Source organism: Colossoma macropomum, unplaced genomic scaffold, assembly GCF_904425465.1.
Source record: "Colossoma macropomum unplaced genomic scaffold, Colossoma_macropomum, whole genome shotgun sequence".
Lineage (NCBI taxonomy): Eukaryota > Metazoa > Chordata > Actinopteri > Characiformes > Serrasalmidae > Colossoma > Colossoma macropomum.
In genome coordinates this window covers 50,467,463-50,490,236 of record NW_023494789.1, presented here as the reverse complement: position 1 = coordinate 50,490,236, position 22,774 = coordinate 50,467,463, and the positions used below count along the sequence as shown (strand labels likewise).

At 39.0% G+C, this 22,774-nt stretch overlaps 1 protein-coding gene across 1 annotated transcript in view; it reads right to left on the bottom strand.

The window, feature by feature from the left end:
- rims4 (regulating synaptic membrane exocytosis 4) overlaps positions 1-22,774 on the bottom strand; it is a 55,649-nt gene that overhangs the window by 20,173 nt on the left and 12,702 nt on the right. The window contains exon 2 of the mRNA XM_036571581.1: positions 3,375-3,513. Coding sequence (XP_036427474.1) covers positions 3,375-3,513 — 139 coding nt within the window. The remainder of the gene's footprint in view (positions 1-3,374; positions 3,514-22,774) is intronic.

Below are 22,774 nucleotides of genomic sequence, written 5' to 3'. Positions count from 1 at the left end.
GAGTGAGTCACGCTAAACAGTCTGTGATTGGATGTTCTACATGCCACTCAAACGGCCCCTTCCTATCACGGTTCTCAAAACTTACCAGGTCTGCTTTACGAGTCTGTATTCCAGTGGAAGACATTCTTGTCGCTGCTGTCGGAACCTCATATCTCCATTTTTGCTGTTTTTCAGTTTTTGACATAATTTAAAAATACCCTTTGCGTTCGACATTGTGTGTAAATTTCATGATGAATGGACCAAAAGAAACAGCTCAAAATTACTTGGAAAAACTTCTGGTTCCATTGACTTACATTAAAAGTAAAGTATGTTTTTTCTTTCTCCTGTAACGTTTTGGACATACGAGGTTTTGCTCCGACAGCAGCGATATGCAGTTTGCAGTTTCTACCACAACTGTATTACAGACACTCTTAAAAATGGTTCTTCAAGGGTTCTTTAGTACAGGCAAGAGTTCTGTTTAGAACCTTGCATGCTTAAATGGTTCTCTGCATGGTTAAACTGTTCTTCAGATTGACGGCGAATGTGCTATAGATGAATTTTTTGAAAAGGGTTCTATATTGTTACAAGCTTGATATATTTACAATAGAAGAACACTTTTTGGTGCTTTATAGTACCTCTTTCAAAAAGGTTCTACACATAAAGCCATAAGTAACATATTTTTCATTAATCTGAAGAACGCTACAGATACCAATCAGTATCAGAGCTGATCTGAATCTGGCCAATCAGCAGTCAGAGATACGAATGACGTATGATTAGTGTGTGTGTGTGTGGATGGGTGAAAGGTAAATAAACAAACAATAAAACAGCCCAAACAAGCCTGTGCATTAAATTGTCCATGTGGATATGTCCATATAATGGATGTGCTGTAGAGTTAATAACATTTAATAATTAATAAGCAATTCTTTAATTGCTTTTTTACATTTTAATTTCAATTTTAGGTACTTTGTACTTCTTTTTTAAGCTACTGTCTCATAGTCTTTTATTGTTTTCCACACTTCGTCTTTACTTTTCCTTTTGATGTCCTTTGTTTTGATTTATTTAAAGCACACTGAATTGCATTTGTGTATGAAATGCGCTGTGTAAATAAACCTAGAGTGGCTGTTGGAGTGTTTTGTGTGTTAAACATATGTGTTCGTGAAATATTAACCGCATTAAATTAAGATGGGAAGCGCTTTCAGCTATGTTTAATCTTTGAAATAGGGTGGTGAAATTCTGGGCCATCTGTTTGACACAGAGCGACATGTTTATCTTTGAAATCCTCGGCCACGCCAGTCTTTACATGCATAAGAATTCTCACAACGGCACAGATCTCGGACGCCGTGCGTCATTCTGTAGTAGCCGTCATGCTTATTTAGGGAACTCGGGGTCTAAGTTGTTTTCTTCTGTGGGAACAATGAATGGCATTGTCAAAAATTGACCTTAGAGCGTGTTAGAACCTCTACTAAACAAAGATGTCGCTAGATTTTGTCAGAATACTAAAAACTAAATACAAAAAAAACATACATGAAAGAAAGTCTACTATAAAACTTCAACACTGTTGGACTTTAGACTAAAATCCTTTTGCTCTGAGTGACTCTAAACCTTCATTATGTTATTTAATTAAAACTAATGATTGAACGTTCCATTTTGTTTCGACCGAAACAATCATAACTCTACCAAACTGTATCAAATGTAGTGACTGTTTCAGTAGTTGAGCTCAAAAACTCAGCCAGAACATGACCAGCAAACACAGCTTTGAACAGCTGTTCACACAGAAAATCATCATATTTTACATTAAAACACTAAAAAGTGCTGAACTGCAGAAAATATGATGATTCTTAATGTTCCACACTGATTTTCAGACTTTGGGACACCATGTGGCCATGAGGGACAGGGATGCAGCCTCAATTCCTGCTCTAAACTGTGGGGGCGTGGCTAAAATAAGGCTCCACCTACACACGAAAACTCTTTGTTTTGGTAGAGACATGAAAACACATTTGAAAAGACATTTTTTAAGATTTTTTTTTGTTTTTTTTACAAAATAAAGTCATGATAAATCTAAACTGTCCAGCGTTGAAAGAAAGAAATATCTTTAAAAAACACTTATATCAAATATAAATATAGAGATTACATATATAAAAAATATGTATATGTATATGAAAACATATATAAAAAATGCAAAATTGAAAATAGATGTAAGTATTCTTTTCCCAAGTTGAAATTTAGGAGTTAGAAGTTATAACACAAAATGATATAATGCACTGCCTGATGTCTGAGACATAGTGGAGGAATACATGCAGGATGCTGTGAAACAAATTAGTCCCCAGAATCATATTATTTCAGATTCTCCACTATTTTCCATCATCATCATTCCATATAAACTCAGAAGACTCGTGTAGGTTCTCTGGTGGTTCTGGATAGTAAATAAAATGTCTATATTTGTGTTGTAGTCATGGCGACCCCTGGTTCCTATCACCACCACTGTAAAGACATCTGAACCACTTTCACACCAAACCACTCTGAATGACTCTGATTATACAACTGAAATCGCCTTTACATGAGTTTGGGGTCGTAGCCGGTTTTATGATGTGAGTCATTTTATTATGATTGTGAGATATTCTGTTCCTACTATTCTTGACTGTATCCTAGTTTTTCCCTTATATTGAATTAGCAATAAATGACAAAAATATATTAAGAATTGAGCTTTTGTTTAAATGTTATAATGCAATTCATGTGATCTTTTAATCATATTGTATATTTTATTTTATTGTAAAATTTGTTTTTATTTGATTCTTTTATTTTATGTTATTACCATTTTTAGCTTGTGCACTTCTGCTATTATTACTTTGCTATTTAATTATAAAGCACTTTAAGTTACTTAAGGTATGTATTTCAAGAATAAAGTCATAATATTTCAAGAATAAAGTCATAATATTTCGAGAATGTTGCTATGATAATAATGTTGTCATTATTATTATTATTATTATTATTATTATAAAGCTGATTCACTCAAAATCTTTTATGAGATAAATCTTCTCCAATATTGCATTTCAGTGTGATCTGGAACAAAGCAGAGGTTCTACTGTTGGTATCTAGATCACAGCGCCACAGCCAGAACAGTCCCATCCACAGACAGATAGAGTGTCAGGACGGTGAGGCGATCAGCTCTGGCCGACCCCGCTGTGGATTTGGAGCGTGTAGCGTTGCATAACCTTCAAAACCTGGTGCGACGAGCAGCTTTTGATGTGACACGCCAGACGAAGTCCAGCAGCTATGAGGCCTAAACTGGCTTATGCAACGATCTTACGCTCACACTGAAAAGTTTGTGACCAAACAATAAACTAGTGGAGGAAGGGGAGACTGAAACGCCCCATATGGTGTGCTGTAATACTCACTTGCCCTCTGACCCGTAGCTGTTCATGCTGTCCTCTATGGACTCGTGGCTGGCCTGCCGGACAGTGCGGCTGGGCATCTCCACGGCCAGACCTGTCTCTGTGCTCCTCTGGATGCCCTTCAACCTGCGTCCCTCCGCATCTGAGCGAGACACAGACAGAGAGAGAGAGAGAGAGAGAGAGAAATAAGCAGGGCTGTTATCACTGAAGCCATTTAGTTAATGTGTTTATGGGTCCAGAGCCACATTTGCAGAAGGAAAAACATTATTTGTCATTACAGCGTCTATAACATTTCATAACACCTGGTTCTTTTGCATGTTTAAGACAGAATTCTGTTGATGTTCTGTACAGATATTCAGGAACTCATGGAGATTTCTGAGAGAGCTTTCTGAACAGCAAATCCTGTCCATATTTTTATATCTTTTTACTTGTATTGCTTATTTTCCTTTTTATATCTCCTTTTTATTTTTCACATCATTTTATGCTGGCATGTTTTGCCTCCCTTATGACTATGATGTCGGCCCACCCTTTGCAGCTCTAACAGCTTCAACTCTTCTGGGAAGGCTTTCCACAAGGTTTAGGAGTGTTTATGGGAATTTTTGACCATTTTTCCAGAAGCACATTTGTGAGGTCAGACACTGATGTTGGACGAGAAGGCCTGGCTCGCAGTCTCCGCTCTAATTCATCCCAAAGGTGTTCCATCAGGTTGAGGTCAGGACTCTGTGCAGGCCAGTCAAGTTCTTCCACACCAAACTCGCTCATCCATGTCTTTATGGACCTTGCTTTGTGCACTGGTGCGCAGTCATGTTGGAACAGGAAGGGGCCGTCCCCAAACTGTTCCCACAAAGTTGGGAGCATGAAATTGTCCAAAATCTCTTGGTCTGCTGAAGCATTAAGAGCTCCTTTCACTGGAACTAAGGGGCTGAGCCCAACTCCTGAAAAACAACCCCACTACCAAACTTTACACTCGGCACAATGCAGTCAGACAAGTACTGTTCTCCTGGTAACCACCAAACCCAGACTCGTCCATCGGATTGCCAGACGGAGAAGCGTGATTGGTCACTCCAGAGAACACGTCTCCACTGCTCTAGAGTCCAGTGGCGGCGCTTTACACCACTGCATTCGACGTTTTGCATCGCGCTTGGTGATGTAAGGCTTGGATGCAGCTGGTCAGCCATGGAAACCCATTCTACGCTGTTCTTGAGCTGATCTGAAGCCCTCATGAAGTTTGGAGGTCTGTAGCGATTGACTCTGCAGAAAGTTGGTGACCTCTGCGCTCTATGCACCTCAGCATCCGCTGACCCTGCTCTGTCATATTACGTGGCCGACCATTTCATGGCTGATTTGCTGTCGTTCCCAATCGCTTCCACTTTGTTATAATACCACTGACAGCTGACTATATATATATTTAGTTTGATTATATATATATATCATTTTTTGACATCATTTGAAAATACTCATTGTCTTATGTATTGTCTGTGAATTTCATGATGAATGGACCCAAAAAATGGCCCAAAATGACTTGTTCCATTGACTTACATTAAAAGTACAGTATGTTTCTTCCTTCTCCTGTAAAAATATTATTTTGGAGATACAAGATATATGTGTATGTGTGTGTGTGTGAAATTATGAGTACAAGTTTAAGAAAATTACTCACATCAGATCAAAAAGATAAATACCAAGAGACGTGTAGTTTTAATCAAACCCTAACATAAAAAGAGACGTTTTTAAATGTTTCCTAAAAGCGTGCAGTCATATATATGCAAATCAATTTTCTCCATCTGAGACAACAATGAATAACTGAATGAATGAATTGAGATTACAGAGTCTTAAAGAGGCAGTCAGTGCTAAACTCCATTTTCTGATCCAAAAACAAACCCGCATTCGTGACAGTTGGTGTATTTTTTGGTATGATTTATTGAATGATATATGATATTATAATAAGACGTGTCACTCTTTGCTGTGGTTTGTCCTCTTCCATCTGTAGCCTGACCTTAATCCATGACGAAACAGAGCGTATTTGGTCTTTTATTACGTAAAACTGGCCAGCATGCTTCCAAAAGTCAGTGCCCCCTGCCGCAGTGGCAGGTGCTTTGATATTATGTGCCAAATACAAATGGAGCCTGTTTTTATTCTGTGGTATTTGTTTTCTCACCTGTAATTACAGTCACAGACAACTGTGCGTCTGTGTTTAGTTTTTTATGGTTTAAAATAGTTCTCGTTTTGTATTTAGAAGTAGATTTAGGGTTAGCAGGTTGGTGTTAGTCTTCCAGTTCAGTATATTATTTATAAAATCTGGTGATACATTTTTTTTTTTTGTATGAGGGCCTATTTGTCGTTTTCTACATGAATACAGTGTATATGTATCTTCACTGAATTAAAAATCACAATGTGATTGTGCAAGTAAGTAGGTTTTATTTATAAAGCATTGTACATTGAATCAGCACACACATAAGCAACAAAACAAGTCGGAAAATAAAATATAAAAAAGAAGAGTTACATAAAATAAGAGGAAAAAAAATGAATAAAAGTGGTAAAAGAGTAAAAACTAAATAAAAATGGATAAAATGATGAGCAAAAAAAAGACATAAAACACAGACTTAAACGTGTATAATAACCCCAGCCTCTCACTATTCCAATGCGAGTCTGTATAAATATATTTAAAAACGCAGATTTGCTTTGGTAAATAGTGGGAGGTAGAATGTTCCATAGTCTCGGAGCACAGACTGCAAATGCACGATCACCCTTAAGCTTCAAACGAGCCCATATAGGAACAGCCAGCAAGTTCTGCAAGGATGATCTCAAAGCTTGCTGTGCGGTAGAGGGAGTGAGCATACCGGCAACATACGAGGGGGCCTGACCATTAAGTGCTTTAATTTAAACAAATAAAATCACTTTGCACTGTATCCTGACCTGGACAGGTAGCCAATGAAGTGAAGCGAGGACTGGAGTAATATGGTCTCTTTTCTTGGTACCTGTCAGTAGCCTAGCTGCTGCATGTTGGACTGTAAGTGCTGCGATAGAGACAGGTTAATCCCAATATACAAAGAATTACAGTAGTCAATTCTAGAGGAGATGAATGCATGAATAACTTTCTCCAGGTCGGAAAAACAGGGAAAAGGCTTAAGCTTCGGCAACTAAACACTGATCAGGCATAACATTCTGACCACCTCCTTGTTTCTACGCTCATTGTCCATTTTATCAGCTCCACTTACTATATAGGTGCACTTTGTAGTTCTACAGTTACAGACTGTAGTCCATCTGTTTCTCTGATACTTTGTTAGCCCCCTTTTACCCTGTTCTTCAGTGGTCAGGACCCCCATGGACCCTCACAGAGCAGGTACTATTTGGGTGGTGGATCATTCTCAGCACTGCAGTAACACTGACGTGGTGGTGGTGTGTTAGTGTGTGTTGCGCTGGTCTGAGTGGATCAGACACAGCAGTGCTGCTGGAGTTTTTAAACACCTCAGTGTCACTGCTGGACTGAGAATAGTCCACCAACCAAAAACATCCAGCCAACAGCGTCCTGTGGGCAGCGTCCTGTGACCACTGATGAAGGACTAGAGGATGACCAACACAAACTGTGCAGCAGCAGATGAGCTATCGTCTCTGACTTTACATCTACAAGGTGGACTGACAAGGTAGGAGTGTCTAATAGAGTGGACAGTGAGTGGACACAGTGTTTAAACACTCCAGCAGCACTGCTGTGTCTGATCCACTCGTACCAGCACAACACACACTAACACACCACCATCACGTCAGTGTTACTGCAGTGCTAAGAATGATCCACCACCCAAATAGTACCTGCTCTGTGAGGGTCCATGGGGGTCCTGACCACTGAAGAACAGGGTAAAAGGGGGCTAACAAAGTATCAGAGAAACAGATGGACTACAGTCTGTAACTGTAGAACTACAAAGTGCACCTATATAGTAAGTGGAGCTGATAAAATGGACAATGAGCGTAGAAACAAGGAGTATACTGTGTATACTGAGAGACACATAGCAGATATTGAGGGTAAATGAAGACTGTAAGGTAAAAAGAGTTGCTTTAAAGCACATAATCTCTAAGTTGTATGAGTCTCTCTACGCTGCCAGCCTCAGATGCCTTAACTGAGAGCCTTTTTACAAAGATGGCTAGAAGCCTGGCCCAGTATTTATCCATTTGTGGTGGAAATAAACATTTTAAAGATCAGTTTGTTTTGTGCATAAAGTGCCAAACAAACATGAGATATTCATAAGCCTGTTTTTAATGATGATACAGCATCAGATGTTTACTGTTATGCTATTTGGACAGTACTAAAAGAGCTTAATAGCTGTCTTTGACTAAAATTGCTGTGTAAAATTATCAAATTTGGTTGTAGGTGTAATGTTAATGCTGGCTGTTAAAAAACGTGACACAAAATAGGGCTAAATATGTGCATCTAAAGCATTTAGCGTGTGTTATCAACATCAGCGGTGGTATTTTGGGGGTGAAAGGCTGATTAGCCCTCCAGCATCTCCAGCAGAGCCAAAGAAAAAAGCTGAGATAAGATAAAAACATCAGAAAGAAAAGAGAAGCCTGCCAGAAAAAACACTAACAGGTCTCTGCTTTTTTTCTTTATCAGAATAAAAAGTCACATAAAGAAGGGATTAATATGTGGGAAACGTTGGACTGATTAATTAATTAAAGCAGTAAAGGGCATCTTTCACATTAAGTTTAAGGAGAACTGGCAGTGAAGATCCTTCTGTTCAGTAAATCAAGTGGCAGAATCTCCACTTCACTGTTTAAAATCATTGATGCAGAATAACATGTCAATACAAGTCTATAGACAGCAGTGTTTCCTTTGAAATGAAGGGTCTTAATAAGGAGTTTGTCCCCCTTTGCTGCAGTAACAGCCTCTACTCTTCTGGGAAGGCTTTACACTATATGTTAGAACATTGCGGGTGAGGATTTGATTGCATTCAGCATTCACAAGAGCATTAGTGAGGTCAAGTACTGATGTTGGATGGTCAGTTCTGGATCAATAATCATTCCAAAAGTATTGGATGGAGCTCCATCACTCCAGAGAACACAGTTCCAGCCCAGGGCGGCTTTATATCCCTCTAGCCCATGCTTGGCATTGGGCATAGTGACCTTAGGCTCCTGAGCGGCTGCTTCAGAGTTTGTGTGTTTTATGTACCAAAAACAGTCATGTCCATTTTTCAGCCTCTCTTTGTCCCTTAGAATTAAACTGTAACTTTAAGACTGATATATGTAAATGAACTCTGTTCTGATTGGCTGCCCTGTGTTGTAACTCATTCAAAAAGCACTCCTTATAACTTCAGCATGAATGAGTGGGGCTAAACTCCTATTGGCTAAATAGGTGAATATATATAAATGCACTGGCTTTAAAGCCATCACAAAACGAATGAATTTAAAACAGGTTGTGCAGCTTGTCTTCCATACGTAAGCTATATGGTAGAGGTCTGCATTTCTGCGGATTCCCCTAGGACCTGCCACAATATGTTGCGATGTGGGACTAAGTGTTGCGCGTGGGGGCGGGCGGGAAACCAGCCTACTGCAGGTGGGAGCGGGATGAAGCACACATGAAGAGAAATCCCGCAAATTAATCAATGGTCTAAGTGAAGTAGAACAATCACTAAATCTTATATCGTCGCTGTCCAAAGAAAAACAAGTATCTCCAAAATTTTAAGTTTACAGGAGAAGTAAAAACGTTCTTTACTTTTAATGTAAGTAAATGTAAAGAGATTTTTTCCATGCTTTTTTGGAGCATTTCTATTGGTTCGTTCATCATAAAATTTTTACACAATATAAAGGACAGCTGCCATGCTTGAATTTTGTAGAAAAATAAAAATGGACAAAAGTGGAGATACATGTTTTTCTTTATGTAATCAATATAAATTCATAACAGTAAAACAGTTAAAATGAATGAAGAAATTCTAAGTTGTGAAGCAGCCGATCACATGAACAACACACAAATTCTTATAGCTTACAGAGACAGTGGAGCCTTCAGTCTGACGTCCACAGCTGCCCAGCAAAACACCAAAAATAACTGCTGTATGGTTTAATTCCTGCTTTGTGTTCACTGGGAATAAATGGTGTTTGGTGAAGTTACTTCACAGTGAGCCTGATGACCACGACTGTCGTGTTATTTCAGCAGAGAATAATGTATTTGTGAATAGACTCTCAGATACTGGATCACCTTGATGGTACTGCACGGGCGGGGGAACGCCATAACCTTTCGGTTGCAGGGCGGGGGCGGGACAAATGTTTCTGGTTTTCTGCAGGAGTGAGACTGAAAAAACCTCCACCATCTGGACTGGAAAGTGAATGTTTTAAAACTTTAAAATGTCAGTACGCCAAACCGTTTATTTTTAAAAAGGAAGTATAATTCATTTTTCCATTAAATAGACCCTTTAAAGCAGCTGAATTCCCTCACTAGAAGGGCTGTCTGGGTGCTTTTGGACATACAGTGCATATGAAGAGTGTGATATAATCATGTATATACAATCTCTCTCACCATCTTAGCCACCCTCTTCATGTTTCTTGTGGCGCATCTCTCTCACATTCGCACTGTTGGACTGTTGCTGTAAAACTGGAGCGTAGCCATTTCACACCTCGATCCTGACCTAGTTAGCCTCCTCCTAAAAATACAGCCTGCTTTGTTGCTCCGCGCTGCATTTCAGGTGCGCTCTGCAATCCAACAGCCACCCTGTCACGGCAAAAGTCCTTCTGCCGCAGGAACGCAGTGTTTCTGGAGAAAAGGCAGCCAGGATGGCAGGGTTGCTATGGGAGACGAGGCCGGCGCGAGTCTACAGATGCTGCTCTCTCCCTCTTGCAATTTTTGTCATGTTACCAAATCTGTAAACAGAGTAGGGCTGCTGTCCTCACACAGACACCAACAGGCCTCGTTAGACAAGGTGCACACACTGCTTCACTGTTACAGCACTGCAGAGGCCACATTACAGCCGCTGATGGTGTCAGACCCCACATGACACCTGGCTGTGTTTTAATATCATGTACCTACTGAAGATGATGATAGATAGATAGATAGATAGATAGATAGATAGATAGATAGATAGATAGATAGATAGATAGATAGATAGATAGATAGACTGATTGATTAATTGGTTGATTTATTGATTGATAGACAATCAGACTGATAGATAGATAGATAGATAGATAGATAGATAGACAGATAGATAGACATACTGATTGATTGATTGACTGATTGATTTTTTGATTGATAGACAGTCAGACTGATAGATAGATAGATAGATAGATAGATAGATAGATAGATAGATAGATATACTGATTGATTGATTGATTAATTGGTTAATTTATTGATTGATAGACAGTCTGACTGATAGATAGACAGATAGATAGATAGATAGATAGATAGATAGATAGATAGATAGATAGATATACTGATTGATTGATTAATTGGTTAATTTATTGATTGATAGACAGTCTGACTGATAGATAGATAGATAGATAGATAGATAGATAGATAGACTGATTGATTAATTGCTTGATTTATTGATTGATAGATAGATAGACAGACAGACAGATAATTAGAGGGTTAGATCGATGGTGCTCATTAGCTACATTCCTCAGCACCAGATATAAATATTTGCGTTTATTAGCTGAGCCTGGATTCATTTCATTAATCAAACTGACGGTCATAAATCTGGCCTGGTTGAGGTGGAGAGCGAAGCTGCATATCTAACACGCTCTCCGCTGCTCTCTCATCTCAGCCATGCCTTACAATATACGACTGGCCCTTATTGACGGTGGAGCTTCGCTGATTTATTTTCACTCAGGATGATGAAACGCCAGGCTGCCACAGGAAGACTGATGAACCACCTCAGTCTTCTGAGCCTTCGGACAAACTCTCCATCCTCTCTGGGGGGAACACGGCGAGCGGCAGGCCTGAAATCACAGGCTGGAATATCATTCTACATTTCTACGTCTCGCAGTTGCAATCGCAGTGCAAATCACCCGACTCGTGAAAGGAAGCTTTGAATTCCGCCTAACAGACCTAAACGCGGGCCGCTGCAGATTGCCCGGGGTCACTATTGATCCCAAACTGAGATGTCAATTTTCTGGTTAGCCTGGTCTATCGATCATGCCATCATGTAGCACTTCATTACTCCAGCTTTCCTTAATTACCTATTAACTCTTTGATGAATGGAAGCGCTGGAGGCCCATTGATCCATTCTAAAGCTGATGGACGGCTGTGCAGAGCTCTGTGGTCAGCCTAAAGTAAAAAAATCCAGCTTTGCTTGACCAGACCAGAGCGTAAAAAGGACTACAGCAATACAGGTCAGATGTTCTAGTTAGCTCCTGCTTCTAGCACTGTACATACTCAATCTGAGTTACTTGTTTGTTTGTTTGTTTGTTTGTTTTGGATTGTGAGGAACTGATTATACCAGATATTTTACCAGAAACAGGGATGGAATACTGACCAGGCCCGTGCGGCCAGTGTCCAAGGGCCTGTGAGTGTGAACAGCCTTTTATAAAAAAATGTAAATTAAAGAAATAAAGCAGAAATACAAACATGCAGAAAATAATAGGCTATTGCACCCTGACAGTTACTTGTTTTGTTTGTTTATGTTACAGTTTTCCCACTGCTGTTCAGAGCACACATACACAAACACATCTTTTTAAAAAATATATTTTTCAGACCCATTTTTAATTATTATTTTGCATTACCATCTTAGAGTATGAGTGGGGGGGGGGTGTAAACATCGTCAGCTAGGAACCATCTATGACGTAATTTCCCTCGGGATACATCATTTCCATAGGGATCAATAAAGTTCTATTTATCTATCTATTATCTATCATCTAAGATGTCGGGCATCCTGAGGCCATGACTCGTCCCTGACCAGAAAGGGGAACTCCAGCCTAAAACTAGTGTCTTGTATTTTATTTGTGTGTTATGCAGTGACTATTTTCCAACCTCCCTTTATCCTTCAGAATTAAACAGGCAGAAACACTCCTTATAACTTCAGTGTCAGTGGGCGGGGCTACACTGCTGTAGCCTGAATAGGCAGAGGTATGTAAAGTGGGTTGCTTTTTTTATGTCATCACAAAAACAGAAGCTTCAAACTGGCTGTTTTTCAGCTTAGTTTTCATATAAGTTCTGTAAGTTCTGAATACTGAATACATTTTTACATTTTAACAGTGATTATATATCACATCGAGCTCTTTTATTCAATAAAAGTAGGGAAATTTGTTTTTCCATCATCATGAACACAAACAGGCTGACAAAAGCCCCACAGATACATGAGTTACATACAATACTTCTCAATATACAAGCTACACTTCTTCAGAAAGACATCCTCTCTGGGATACGGCACTATGTTGCCCAAAGGAGTATAGAAAATCAAGAGATTAATCTCTTAAAAGCCCTTCAAAAGCCCCGGATACAGGCATCGCCAGCACGCGCTAGTCTTCAGAGGAGTGTCCATCTGTTAAATCACAGTGGAGGGCCTGTTCATGCGGAGAACGAAGCCCTCCAGCAGAGTCAACAACTCACTGGGTATATTTATTCATTCCACCACAATTCAACACAATTCCTGAGCCCAGGAGGAAAACATGCGAACAACACTGAGGCGTAAATTCCTTCAGAAGTACTTAACTCTTTAATTTACTGCATGAATTACGAAATGCACATGAAAAAAGTGACTTTTCTTATTATATTAATTGATAGAAATATTTACATTTTTTGGAAAACATTTTTAAGGGGGTACTTTGCAATTTGTTGCCATATGGCAACATCATACGATAGTGCTTCTGTAATTACATTGAGCCAAATATGAATAAATGTTTTCAGAATACAGACAGGAATATGAAAATTGTTATACTGATAAAATCATCAACTTGGAATTTAAACAAATAAATAAGCAGTGTCTTCTGTAGTGTAGACGTTTACTCCTATTGTATTCTTTCTAGGCCCGTTGTCGCACGCTGTTGCCATATGGCAACAATTATGTTTGATAGTTTTACATAAAAGCCCTAAAATCAGAACTGGTTTTATTTATGCCAAAGAAATTGTTACTAATTGTATTATTTTAATGAAGTAGCTGTATAAATATTGAATTATGTATAAATATGGATACCTATATTGAGTGAGCTTCAGAGGCTTAGCCTCGCCATGTGATGTGTGCACGAATAAAGACAACAAGGCAGCATGTGATCACGCAAAAACATACCATTTTACTCTGAAAACCTTCAGTTTTCCAGTGAAAAGCAAAACAATTGGCTTTTTTATTGTAGCCAGGCCACCAAATTTCAAAAACTCATTGTTGCCATATGGCAACGCCATGCAGTGAAGGGTTATATGAATAATTAAAGGCAATTCTGAATGCCGTTCTTAAGAAAGGTGACCACATCCTGACCAAACCAGGCGCAGTTCAGAACTGCATACATAAGATTGGTTCACAAGTGAAACCAGGACATCACATTAATAATTGCCCTTGCAATGTTTCAGTGCGGGCGAGCGGCATGCGAGATGAATGGAGGTAAGAGAGGAGAGGTAGCTACAGGAATAAAAAATGAGTGGGCTGCGTCTGCACTATAATTGGACACAGTGAAGAGGGGGGTGACCTCTTTGTAGTCGGCAGCATGTATGTGAGTTATGATATTAATATACTGGAGATATTTTAGTTTTCTTTTTTTTTGCAAATTTATCATGCTGGGAGTTTGAGCTGCAGGCAGGACTCTTTTTTACTGATGTACTGTTTAATAGATTGGAATTAAACACACTGAGCTGAGGAACAATTCAGCTCACATTTAGTTTTGAAACATTTGGTTTCAGATTGCTGTGTTACGAGACTGACACCAGAACAAGAACCATTTTGGGTCCTATTTAGAACCATTCGCAAAACAGTTCTATGTAGAACCATAGACAACACATTTGGCAGAATGACACAAGTCATTCTACGAAGAATGGTTAAAGAATAGTAAAGCTAATGTTTTGGAATGGCCAAGTCAAAGTTCTGACCTTAACCCTATAGAAATGTTGTGGAAGGACCTGAAGCAGCAGTTCATGGGAGGAAACCCACCAACATAACAGAATTCAAGCTGTTTTGTATGGAGAAATGGGCCAAAACTCCACCCAGCGGACATGCAGGACTAATCAACAGTTACCGGAAATGTTTAGGTGCAGTTGTTGCTGCACAAGTGGTTCACACCAGATACTGAAAGCAAACTTTTGCCACTCACAGATATGAAATATTGGAACATTCCCCCCTATAAATAAATGACCAAGTCTAGTATTTTTGTCTCGTTTGTTTAATTTGGTTCTCTTTATCTACTATTAAGAGTTGTGTGAAAATCAGATGAAGTTTTAGGTCAAATTTATGCAGAAATATAGAAAATTCTAAAGGGTTCACAAACTTCCAAGCACCACTGTGTGCACCTCAGGACTTCAGTGCTTGGTGGTATCTGTATCTCCCACTGTGTGTGAAAAACCCCCTGGTATATAGGGGGTCCCATGCTGACTGGGTACTCCAGCATTGTCTGGCTGCTAACTCGCTCACCATAGCGGCGCTGATGGCAACAAAATGTTTGTTTTATGGAAGGACTGAGTCCTCCAGCGCTTCTTCTGAAATGAAGGGTCTTAATGGGGCCTTTGCTGCAGTAACAGCCTCTACTCTTCTGGAATGGCTTCTAGATGTTGGAACATTGCTGTGAGGATTTCATTGAGCATTAGTGAGGTCAGGTACTGATGTTGGATGGTCAGTTCTGGATCAATAATCATCCCAAAGGTACTGGATGGAGCTCCATCACTCCAGAGAACACAGTTCCACTGCTCCACAGCCCAGTGCTGGGGGGCTTTATACCCCTCTAGCCCACGCTTGGCATTGGGCTAAAGGGGTATATTTGGTGAACTTAGGCTCATGTGCAGCTCCAGAGCATCTCATTCTATTGGTCAGTGTTCTTCTGTGAAGATTATACATTACACTTACATCCAGTGTGTGAAGCACCCCCTGGTATTCGGGGGTCCCATGTTGTCTGGCTGCTAACTCACTTGCCATAGTGGCGCTGATGCTTAAGTGGAAATAAAGTGTTTGTTTTATCAGTTGCTCTTCTGTAGAGTCTCTGTTCTAGTGTGGTTCTGCGCTCTTCCTCACAGTAACTGAGATCTTCCTCGTCTCCTCTTCTGTAAAGTCTCTGTTCTAGTGCGGTTCTGCGCTCTTCCTCACAGTAACTGAGATCTTCCTCGTCTCCTCTTCTGTAGAGTCTCTGTTCTAGTGCGGTTCTGCGCTCTTCCTCACAGTAACTGAGATCTTCCTCGTCTCCTCTTCTGTAGAGTCTCTGTTCTAGTGCGGTTCTGCGCTCTTCCTCACAGTAACTGAGATCTTCCTCGTCTCCTCTTCTGTAGAGTCTCTGTTCTAGTGCGGTTCTGCGCTCTTCCTCACAGTAACTGAGATCTTCCTCTCTCCTCTTCTGTAGAGTCTCTGTTCTAGTGCGGTTCTGGCTCTTCTCACGAACTGAGATCTTCCTCGTCTCCTCTTCTGTCCTCAGTGTGAGAAATGAGGAACAGTCACTCTTCACTCCAAACTCTTGGGAAACTGGGCGAGTTTTCAGATTTACAGATCTGCTGCAGCTCATTGTAAAGTGTTTCAGAGGAATCCGGGCAGAGTTACAGTTTCTAGGCTATGAAGGACCAACTGGGTGAACCAGTCTGCTACAGCGCCACCCTGAGGCAGAGCAGTGCTGCAGCTCTAGTTGGCTGAGAATATTAGACATTCAGGTCCCCTTAAGGTCCCCTGTTCGTGGTTGAAGCAGGACTGTTCCTTGAATCTGTATTTGAGTGTCTATTTTCCCTAACGGACAGCATTACATCATAATAGCTTTACTTTCAAGGAACCCCAAGAATTTTGGTTTTGAGACATTCAGGGGGACCAAGAGGCTAATTAGGAGGTCCTGGACCCCCAGGACCCCATGTATTTCACAACTTGACTGCACATCCTTTTACTTGAAGATTGTTTCTGAACTCTGAACTGCCTGTTCCATGTTTATAGTTTATTGTATATCTTTTTCAATATTTATTTTACTGGGTTTAATTTTATGTTGAAGAGAAACTCCTTGTACACCTGGTACTCAGCGAATAAAGATTCTGATTCTGACAAATGTTTTAAGTGGACCAAGAAAAATGTAGCATACCAGTCCATTAAATTCTGCTCCTTTGTGATTTATAATGAACATTTACAGTCAACTCAGATTACTTTCTTCTGGCTATTAGCAAATATCACTGTCATAGTTAATTTATCCTTTTAAAAATGTTTTATTTGTGCAATTATACTGTACAAATGTAGTCAACCAGAGCGAATGGGAGCGAATCAGTTTCATAAATAGACACTGGCTTTATTTTGTTCTGTTCTGAGAGCAGCACAGACTGCATGAGAATTATTCTAGATACTATTAAGCCAGCCTGGACAAAAAAGTTACCAGGCAGCTATTCATAACGTTCCCCTGGCCTTCACTCAATGAAAAGAGCATCATCTATTCATGAAGTGAACTGACAGTGAGCGCTCGTACTGCAGACGCTCCGCTCTACAATAGGCCGTGAGTAGGTGGGCGGATGTTGTGGAGTAAGTGTAGCCATTGTGTTGAGCCTAAAGCAGATCCATTCAGCAGATCTGATCAGAGTGGCTTGTATAAACACTCCAAACCAAACAGATCCACCATTAGCTAAACTGCCTGTGACATCCGAGTCTCTCAAAACTCACCACAAAGGTCAGATCAATACATCAGCCACCATGTGCACGTGCTACAACTTTACAGCACAGGAGCGTGACTCTGATTAGGATATAAAGAGCCAATATATTGACTGGATCACCTCTCAGGTGCTTCTTTTGGTACTTTTAGCTACAGTACAGAGCTGGAATTCACTACAGGAGTCTCTAAAACACACTCAATCATTTTAAACTTTTAATCTCGAACCTCTATCAGACAATCAGTTACTGTTTTAGTTGAGTTTGATTTTTTTTCCTTTCTCATTTTTGTTTAATTTTATTTTTTCCAACTAGTTTATTTTATTTCATTTAATTTGGTTGATCAAAAAATTTAAATTTCCTTTTTTATGTTACTGTTTTTGTTTTGTTTAAATTTTAGTTTGCTTTATTTATCCTTTATATAGAAATTTATGAATTGGTTTTTAACTATTATATCTTGTTTTTTTTTATTGTATTGTTCTCTTTCTTAATTCAATCTTAATTGATGTCTTAATTAAGATTTAATTAATAAGGGTAACAATAAATAAAACCATGCTATAGTAGTTAAAACTAATCGATAAATTTCAATATAAAAGGATCTCTTTACTGGTCTCTTCATTTTTTATCTTGATTGATTGAACAGCACTTTAGCCCCGCCCACTGTATTTCTGAGTCAAATACCAAATACCCTCAGCGTATTTCTGAGTCAAAATAAAGGTTAATTGATTGATTAATGTTAAATAAAAAAATGTATACAAAACATTTCACATGCAAATGCAATTCAGCGTGCTTTAAATAAATAAACATAAAACAGAACATCAAAAGGAGAAATAAAGACAAAGTGCTTAAGAGTGAAAAAGAATAAAATTGGAGCACTAAAAAGATACAGTGCTTAAAGGAATAAAAAAGATAATTAAAAAGAAGTGCAAAATACAAAAAAAAAAAATACAAAAAAGTTGGGACGCTGTGCAGAATGTAAATAAAAATAGGATGCAATGATGTGCAAATCATGTACACCTTGTTTTTAAAGGAAAATACTACAAAGACAACACATCAAAGGTTGAAACTGAGTTATTTTATTGTTTTTTGAAAAATATTTGCCCATTTTTAATTTGATGCCAACAACACATTCCAAAAAAGTTGGGACGGGGGCCTGTTTACCACTGTGCTTCATCACCTCTTCTTTATCAACACTCTGTAAGCGTTTGGGAGCTGAGGAGACACTGCTGTAGATTAGAAAGTGAAATGTTTTCTTTTTCTGGTTTGATACAGGATTTCAGCTGCTCAACAGTTCAGGGGGCTCATGTGTCATATTTTTCATTTCATAACCCTCCAAATGTTGTCAATTGATGACAGGTCTGGATTGCAGGCAGGTCGGTTTAGCACCCGGACTCTTTTAATACAGAGCAGTGCTGTTGTAATACATGCAGAATGTGGTTTGACATTGTCTGGCTGAAATAATCAAGGCCTTCCCTGAAAAAGACGTTGTCTGGGTGGCAGCATATGATTTACACATCATTGCAATTTGTTTTTATTTACATTCTGCACAGCGTCCCAACGTTTTTGGAAATGGGGTTGTACAATAAAGCAAAACACAAAAAACAAAAAAGGAATTTAAAGACAAAGGGATTAAGTGTTATTAAAATGAGCTTATTAAAGGAAAAAGCGTGGTAAAAATAAAGTATGAATCTTAGAGCTTATACAAGCTTGACATCATAACAATGACAGAACCTTTTTGGTGCTACATAGAACCCTTTTCAAATAGGTTCTGTAAAGAACCCTATAGAACACATTCTCCATCAAGCTGAAGAACCATTTCACCATGCAAAGAACCACTTAAGCATGCAAAGGGTTCTTTGAGTCTTCACGGTTCTATATAGTCATTCTCTTTACTAAAGAACCCTTGAAGAAGATCCTTTTTGAAAGTGTACTGGTCACTCCTCAGTCCATGCAATCCATAGATAGAAATAAACTGTAAACACTGGATTTGTGATGTCAATATATTTACATATATCTACATATTTGGCAGATGGCACTTTAGCCCCACCCACTCAGTGAAGTTATAAGGAGCGTTTCAGTCTATCTCTAAGGGATAAAGAGGTGTTGGAAAATGGTCATGTTAAAATGAATTATGAATTGTTTTTGGTACATAAAACCACAGAAACTGTATGAGTGCATAAAGCACAATGAAATACCTGAATAAACTAGTGGAGAAACATGATGAGCGCAGCTGCGTACAGACATGATTCAGTTAAGCAGTTAACATCCCTCCATAGGGTGGATCTCAAACAGCTCCCTATTCTCTATATAGTGCATTGTAATTCATCACCACACTTGTGTGCTATATAATCAATACTTCATGTGCAATGCATGAAATAAGAGTACACAGCTTTTTAACGTCAGGTTTCATGACACATTATTATCTGCATTCATAAAACACTCACAGCATACATGTTTGTTATATAGCACATTATAACAGGGTCTATGTTTATCACAACAGACCGACATCCAGGTAAACATCTGTCGGGTATAATCAATTCCACCCCAACAGCTATGGGAGACACAGAACCTGACCTTATGAAGTCAAATACTCTTGCTTTATAAAGCCTTATGCATGTTATTATAAGTAGACAGATTATACAAGCTTATGCCCAGTATTATAAGGTGCTATGTATGCCATATAACACCTTATGAATGCATGTATAAAAGTGTTTCTGATATATCACACACAATTTGGGTGTAGAAGCTGTTACGTCGTGTCCTACGTAGTGCACTACGTAGGGAGAAGGAAGTCATTTGAGACACAGCCATACTCTGTGCCATGTGTATAAATGCTGAGCAGCCCAGCTGACCTCAATTTTGGATCAAGATGATCAAGAGGAAAAGATCTAAGTGGCTTTGAAGGAGGGTTCATTATTTGGGCACGGATAGCAGGGCCTTCAGACACAAAGGCTGCGTTCACACGGCAGGTAAAAGTGGCCCAAATCTGTTCCTTTTCTTCATATATGCAATGTGCAATCCTAAAGGGGAATTCCACCAATTCCCGACTTTTCCGATTTCTTTACAGTGGTGGTGATAGGAGCCAGGGGTCGCCATGACTACAACACAAATATAGACATTTTATTCACTATCCAAAACCACCAGTGAACCTACACAAGTCTTCTGAGTTTATATGGAATGTTGATGATGGAAAATAGTGGAAAATCTGGAAAATAAGTTGTTTTTTTTCCAGAACTATCAAACAGGCAGTGAATTCATAACCATTTCATGTAGTAACTTTCTGTGAGGGAGCTTTTAGAGGTGGACGTCTGGTTCCTATCACCACCACTGTGAACAGTTCTGAGTCGGTTAGTTTCTCTAGAACAGAGCGTTTCACACCAAACTCCATTCAGAGTTGTTAACATCTCAGTCATTTAATTGTACAGGAATTTTTTTTTCTCAAAGGAATTCCCCCTTTAAGAATAAAGGTTCTTGACTTGGATGTACAGTGCAGTAATAAACCTTTAACTAGAATGGAATTGGCACTTTTACATTATGTGGAACTATCCACTGAAATGTTCTTTAGAGAACCAAAAGTGGTTCCATTGTGACATTGCTCAAGAACCTTTTTAGGTGCCTACTTTTAAGAGTGTACAAAAACTGTATACTGGAATGGTGCAACAATGGTGTATATTGATGTGTGTATTGTGTATATGTGTATATATTTAGAGTCTAATGTGTGTATATTTATACATATGTAGATTTTTTTGTTTCTTTTCTTATATTTTTTTATATTTAAGTACTACAGGGGGGCTACGCACCTAAGATTTCCACTCACCTTCACACCTGTGCAAATGTGATGTGACAATAAACGTGATTTGATTTGATTTGTATGGTAAGATAATAAAACATAGAACTAAAGCTGTGAGTAAAGGGAAATTTCCATTGTTAGCTAAACAGGCAGTTAAGTCAACTTCAAATTTAAGATTTAAGATCAGTTCATTTGAGACAAATTGAGAGATGAGTACCTGAAAGTGTCTTTAGTGGTCGTATTTATGTGACTGTATGTGGGAACTGAGTTATTAATACGACAAATGACCCACAGAGACAGAAACACTCTCAGGTTCCAAACCCTTCACTTTCAAAAACACACAACAGCCGGTGAATCTGGAAATTTTTCGGCGTATGACGTACGTCGTAACCATCTGCCTTTACCTCCTGTCTCACCATCATGAGCTCTATCATCTGATGCCAGCTCAAAGTGGTGAGCACCAAATGGCTCGTGGCTCACTACAGCGTCTGTGCTTCATACACGATACAAATAACAATGAGAGAGAAACAGTGAAGACGAGACACAAACCATCATCAGCTCATATACAGTGTATAAAATGGCACATTGTCAGGTTCACATTATGCAGGCTCAAAGGGAAACTCCACTGATATTTTGAAATTTCAAAATAATGAAATGGTTGAGATGTAAACAGAGTCATTCAGAGTGGTTTGGTGTGAAACGCTCCGTTCTAGAGAAACTTACAGGGTCAGAATTGTCCACCTCTAAAAGCTCCCTCACAGAAAGTTACTACATGAAATGGTTATGAATTCACTGATGACTGAGACACTGTTTTACGAAAGTTTTTCGGGCTAAAAAGTACTTTTAAAATCCATTCATGGTGGAGGGATACATGAAGGGTGTTGTGAGCCAAAATAGCCCCCAGAGAAAAAATAGTTTTCCAGATATTTTTTCACTATTTTCCATCATCAACATTCCATATAAACTCAGAAGACTCGTGTAGGTTCACTGGTGGTTCTGGATAGTAAATAAAATGTCTATATTTGTGTTGTAGTCATGGCGACCCCTGGTTCCTATCACCACCACAATTCCATATGTGGATCATTCTAGCAAATTGGTATAATTTGATTGACCTTAATTATGTTTATTTTATTAGAATAAATGAGTGAACATTCCATTTTGTCTCTACCAAAACTTTCCAAATGTGTCAGTAGTGACTGTTTCAGTGACAATTTTAGCTCATTTTGAGCTCAGAAACTCAGCAGTACATGACCAGCAAACACAGCTCTGAACAGCTGTTCACACAGAAAATCATCATATTTTCCATTAAAACACTAAAAAGTGCTGAACTGCAGAAAATATGACGATTCTTAATGTTCCACACTGATTTTCAGACTTTGGGACTCATTTACTTCAAAACAATGGGATCTAACTGCTGACCATGTGGCCATGAGGGACAGGGATGCAGCCTCACTTCCTGCTCTAAAATGCAGGGGCGTGGCTAAAATAAAGCTCCGCCTACAGTCTAAAACTTTGGTAGTGACATGAAAATGTAGGACAGCTTTCTTTTGTAATTTAAAACTGAAACTTATGATAAACCTAAATCTTTCAACGTCACAAACAGCACTGAAAAAAATTGCCAAACAAATGTAAGTGTTATTTTCAGAAGTATAAATTTAGAGGTTAGGGTTTGGGACAGACACCTCCCAACAGAAAGTACCCTATAAACAATGATTTTGTATATATTTAGCTTTTTATTATCTCTATTAATGCCTTGGGTTTAAATAGATCAGAACATAATCCTTGTAAAGATCTAACTCTGAATACTTCATTGTTTTTCAATAGTTTGTGGGCCTGCAGTTTGAGCCGATTCACTAGAATGGTCGACGTAGTGAATTTGACTATTTGACTGAATGGGAATTTGTGGA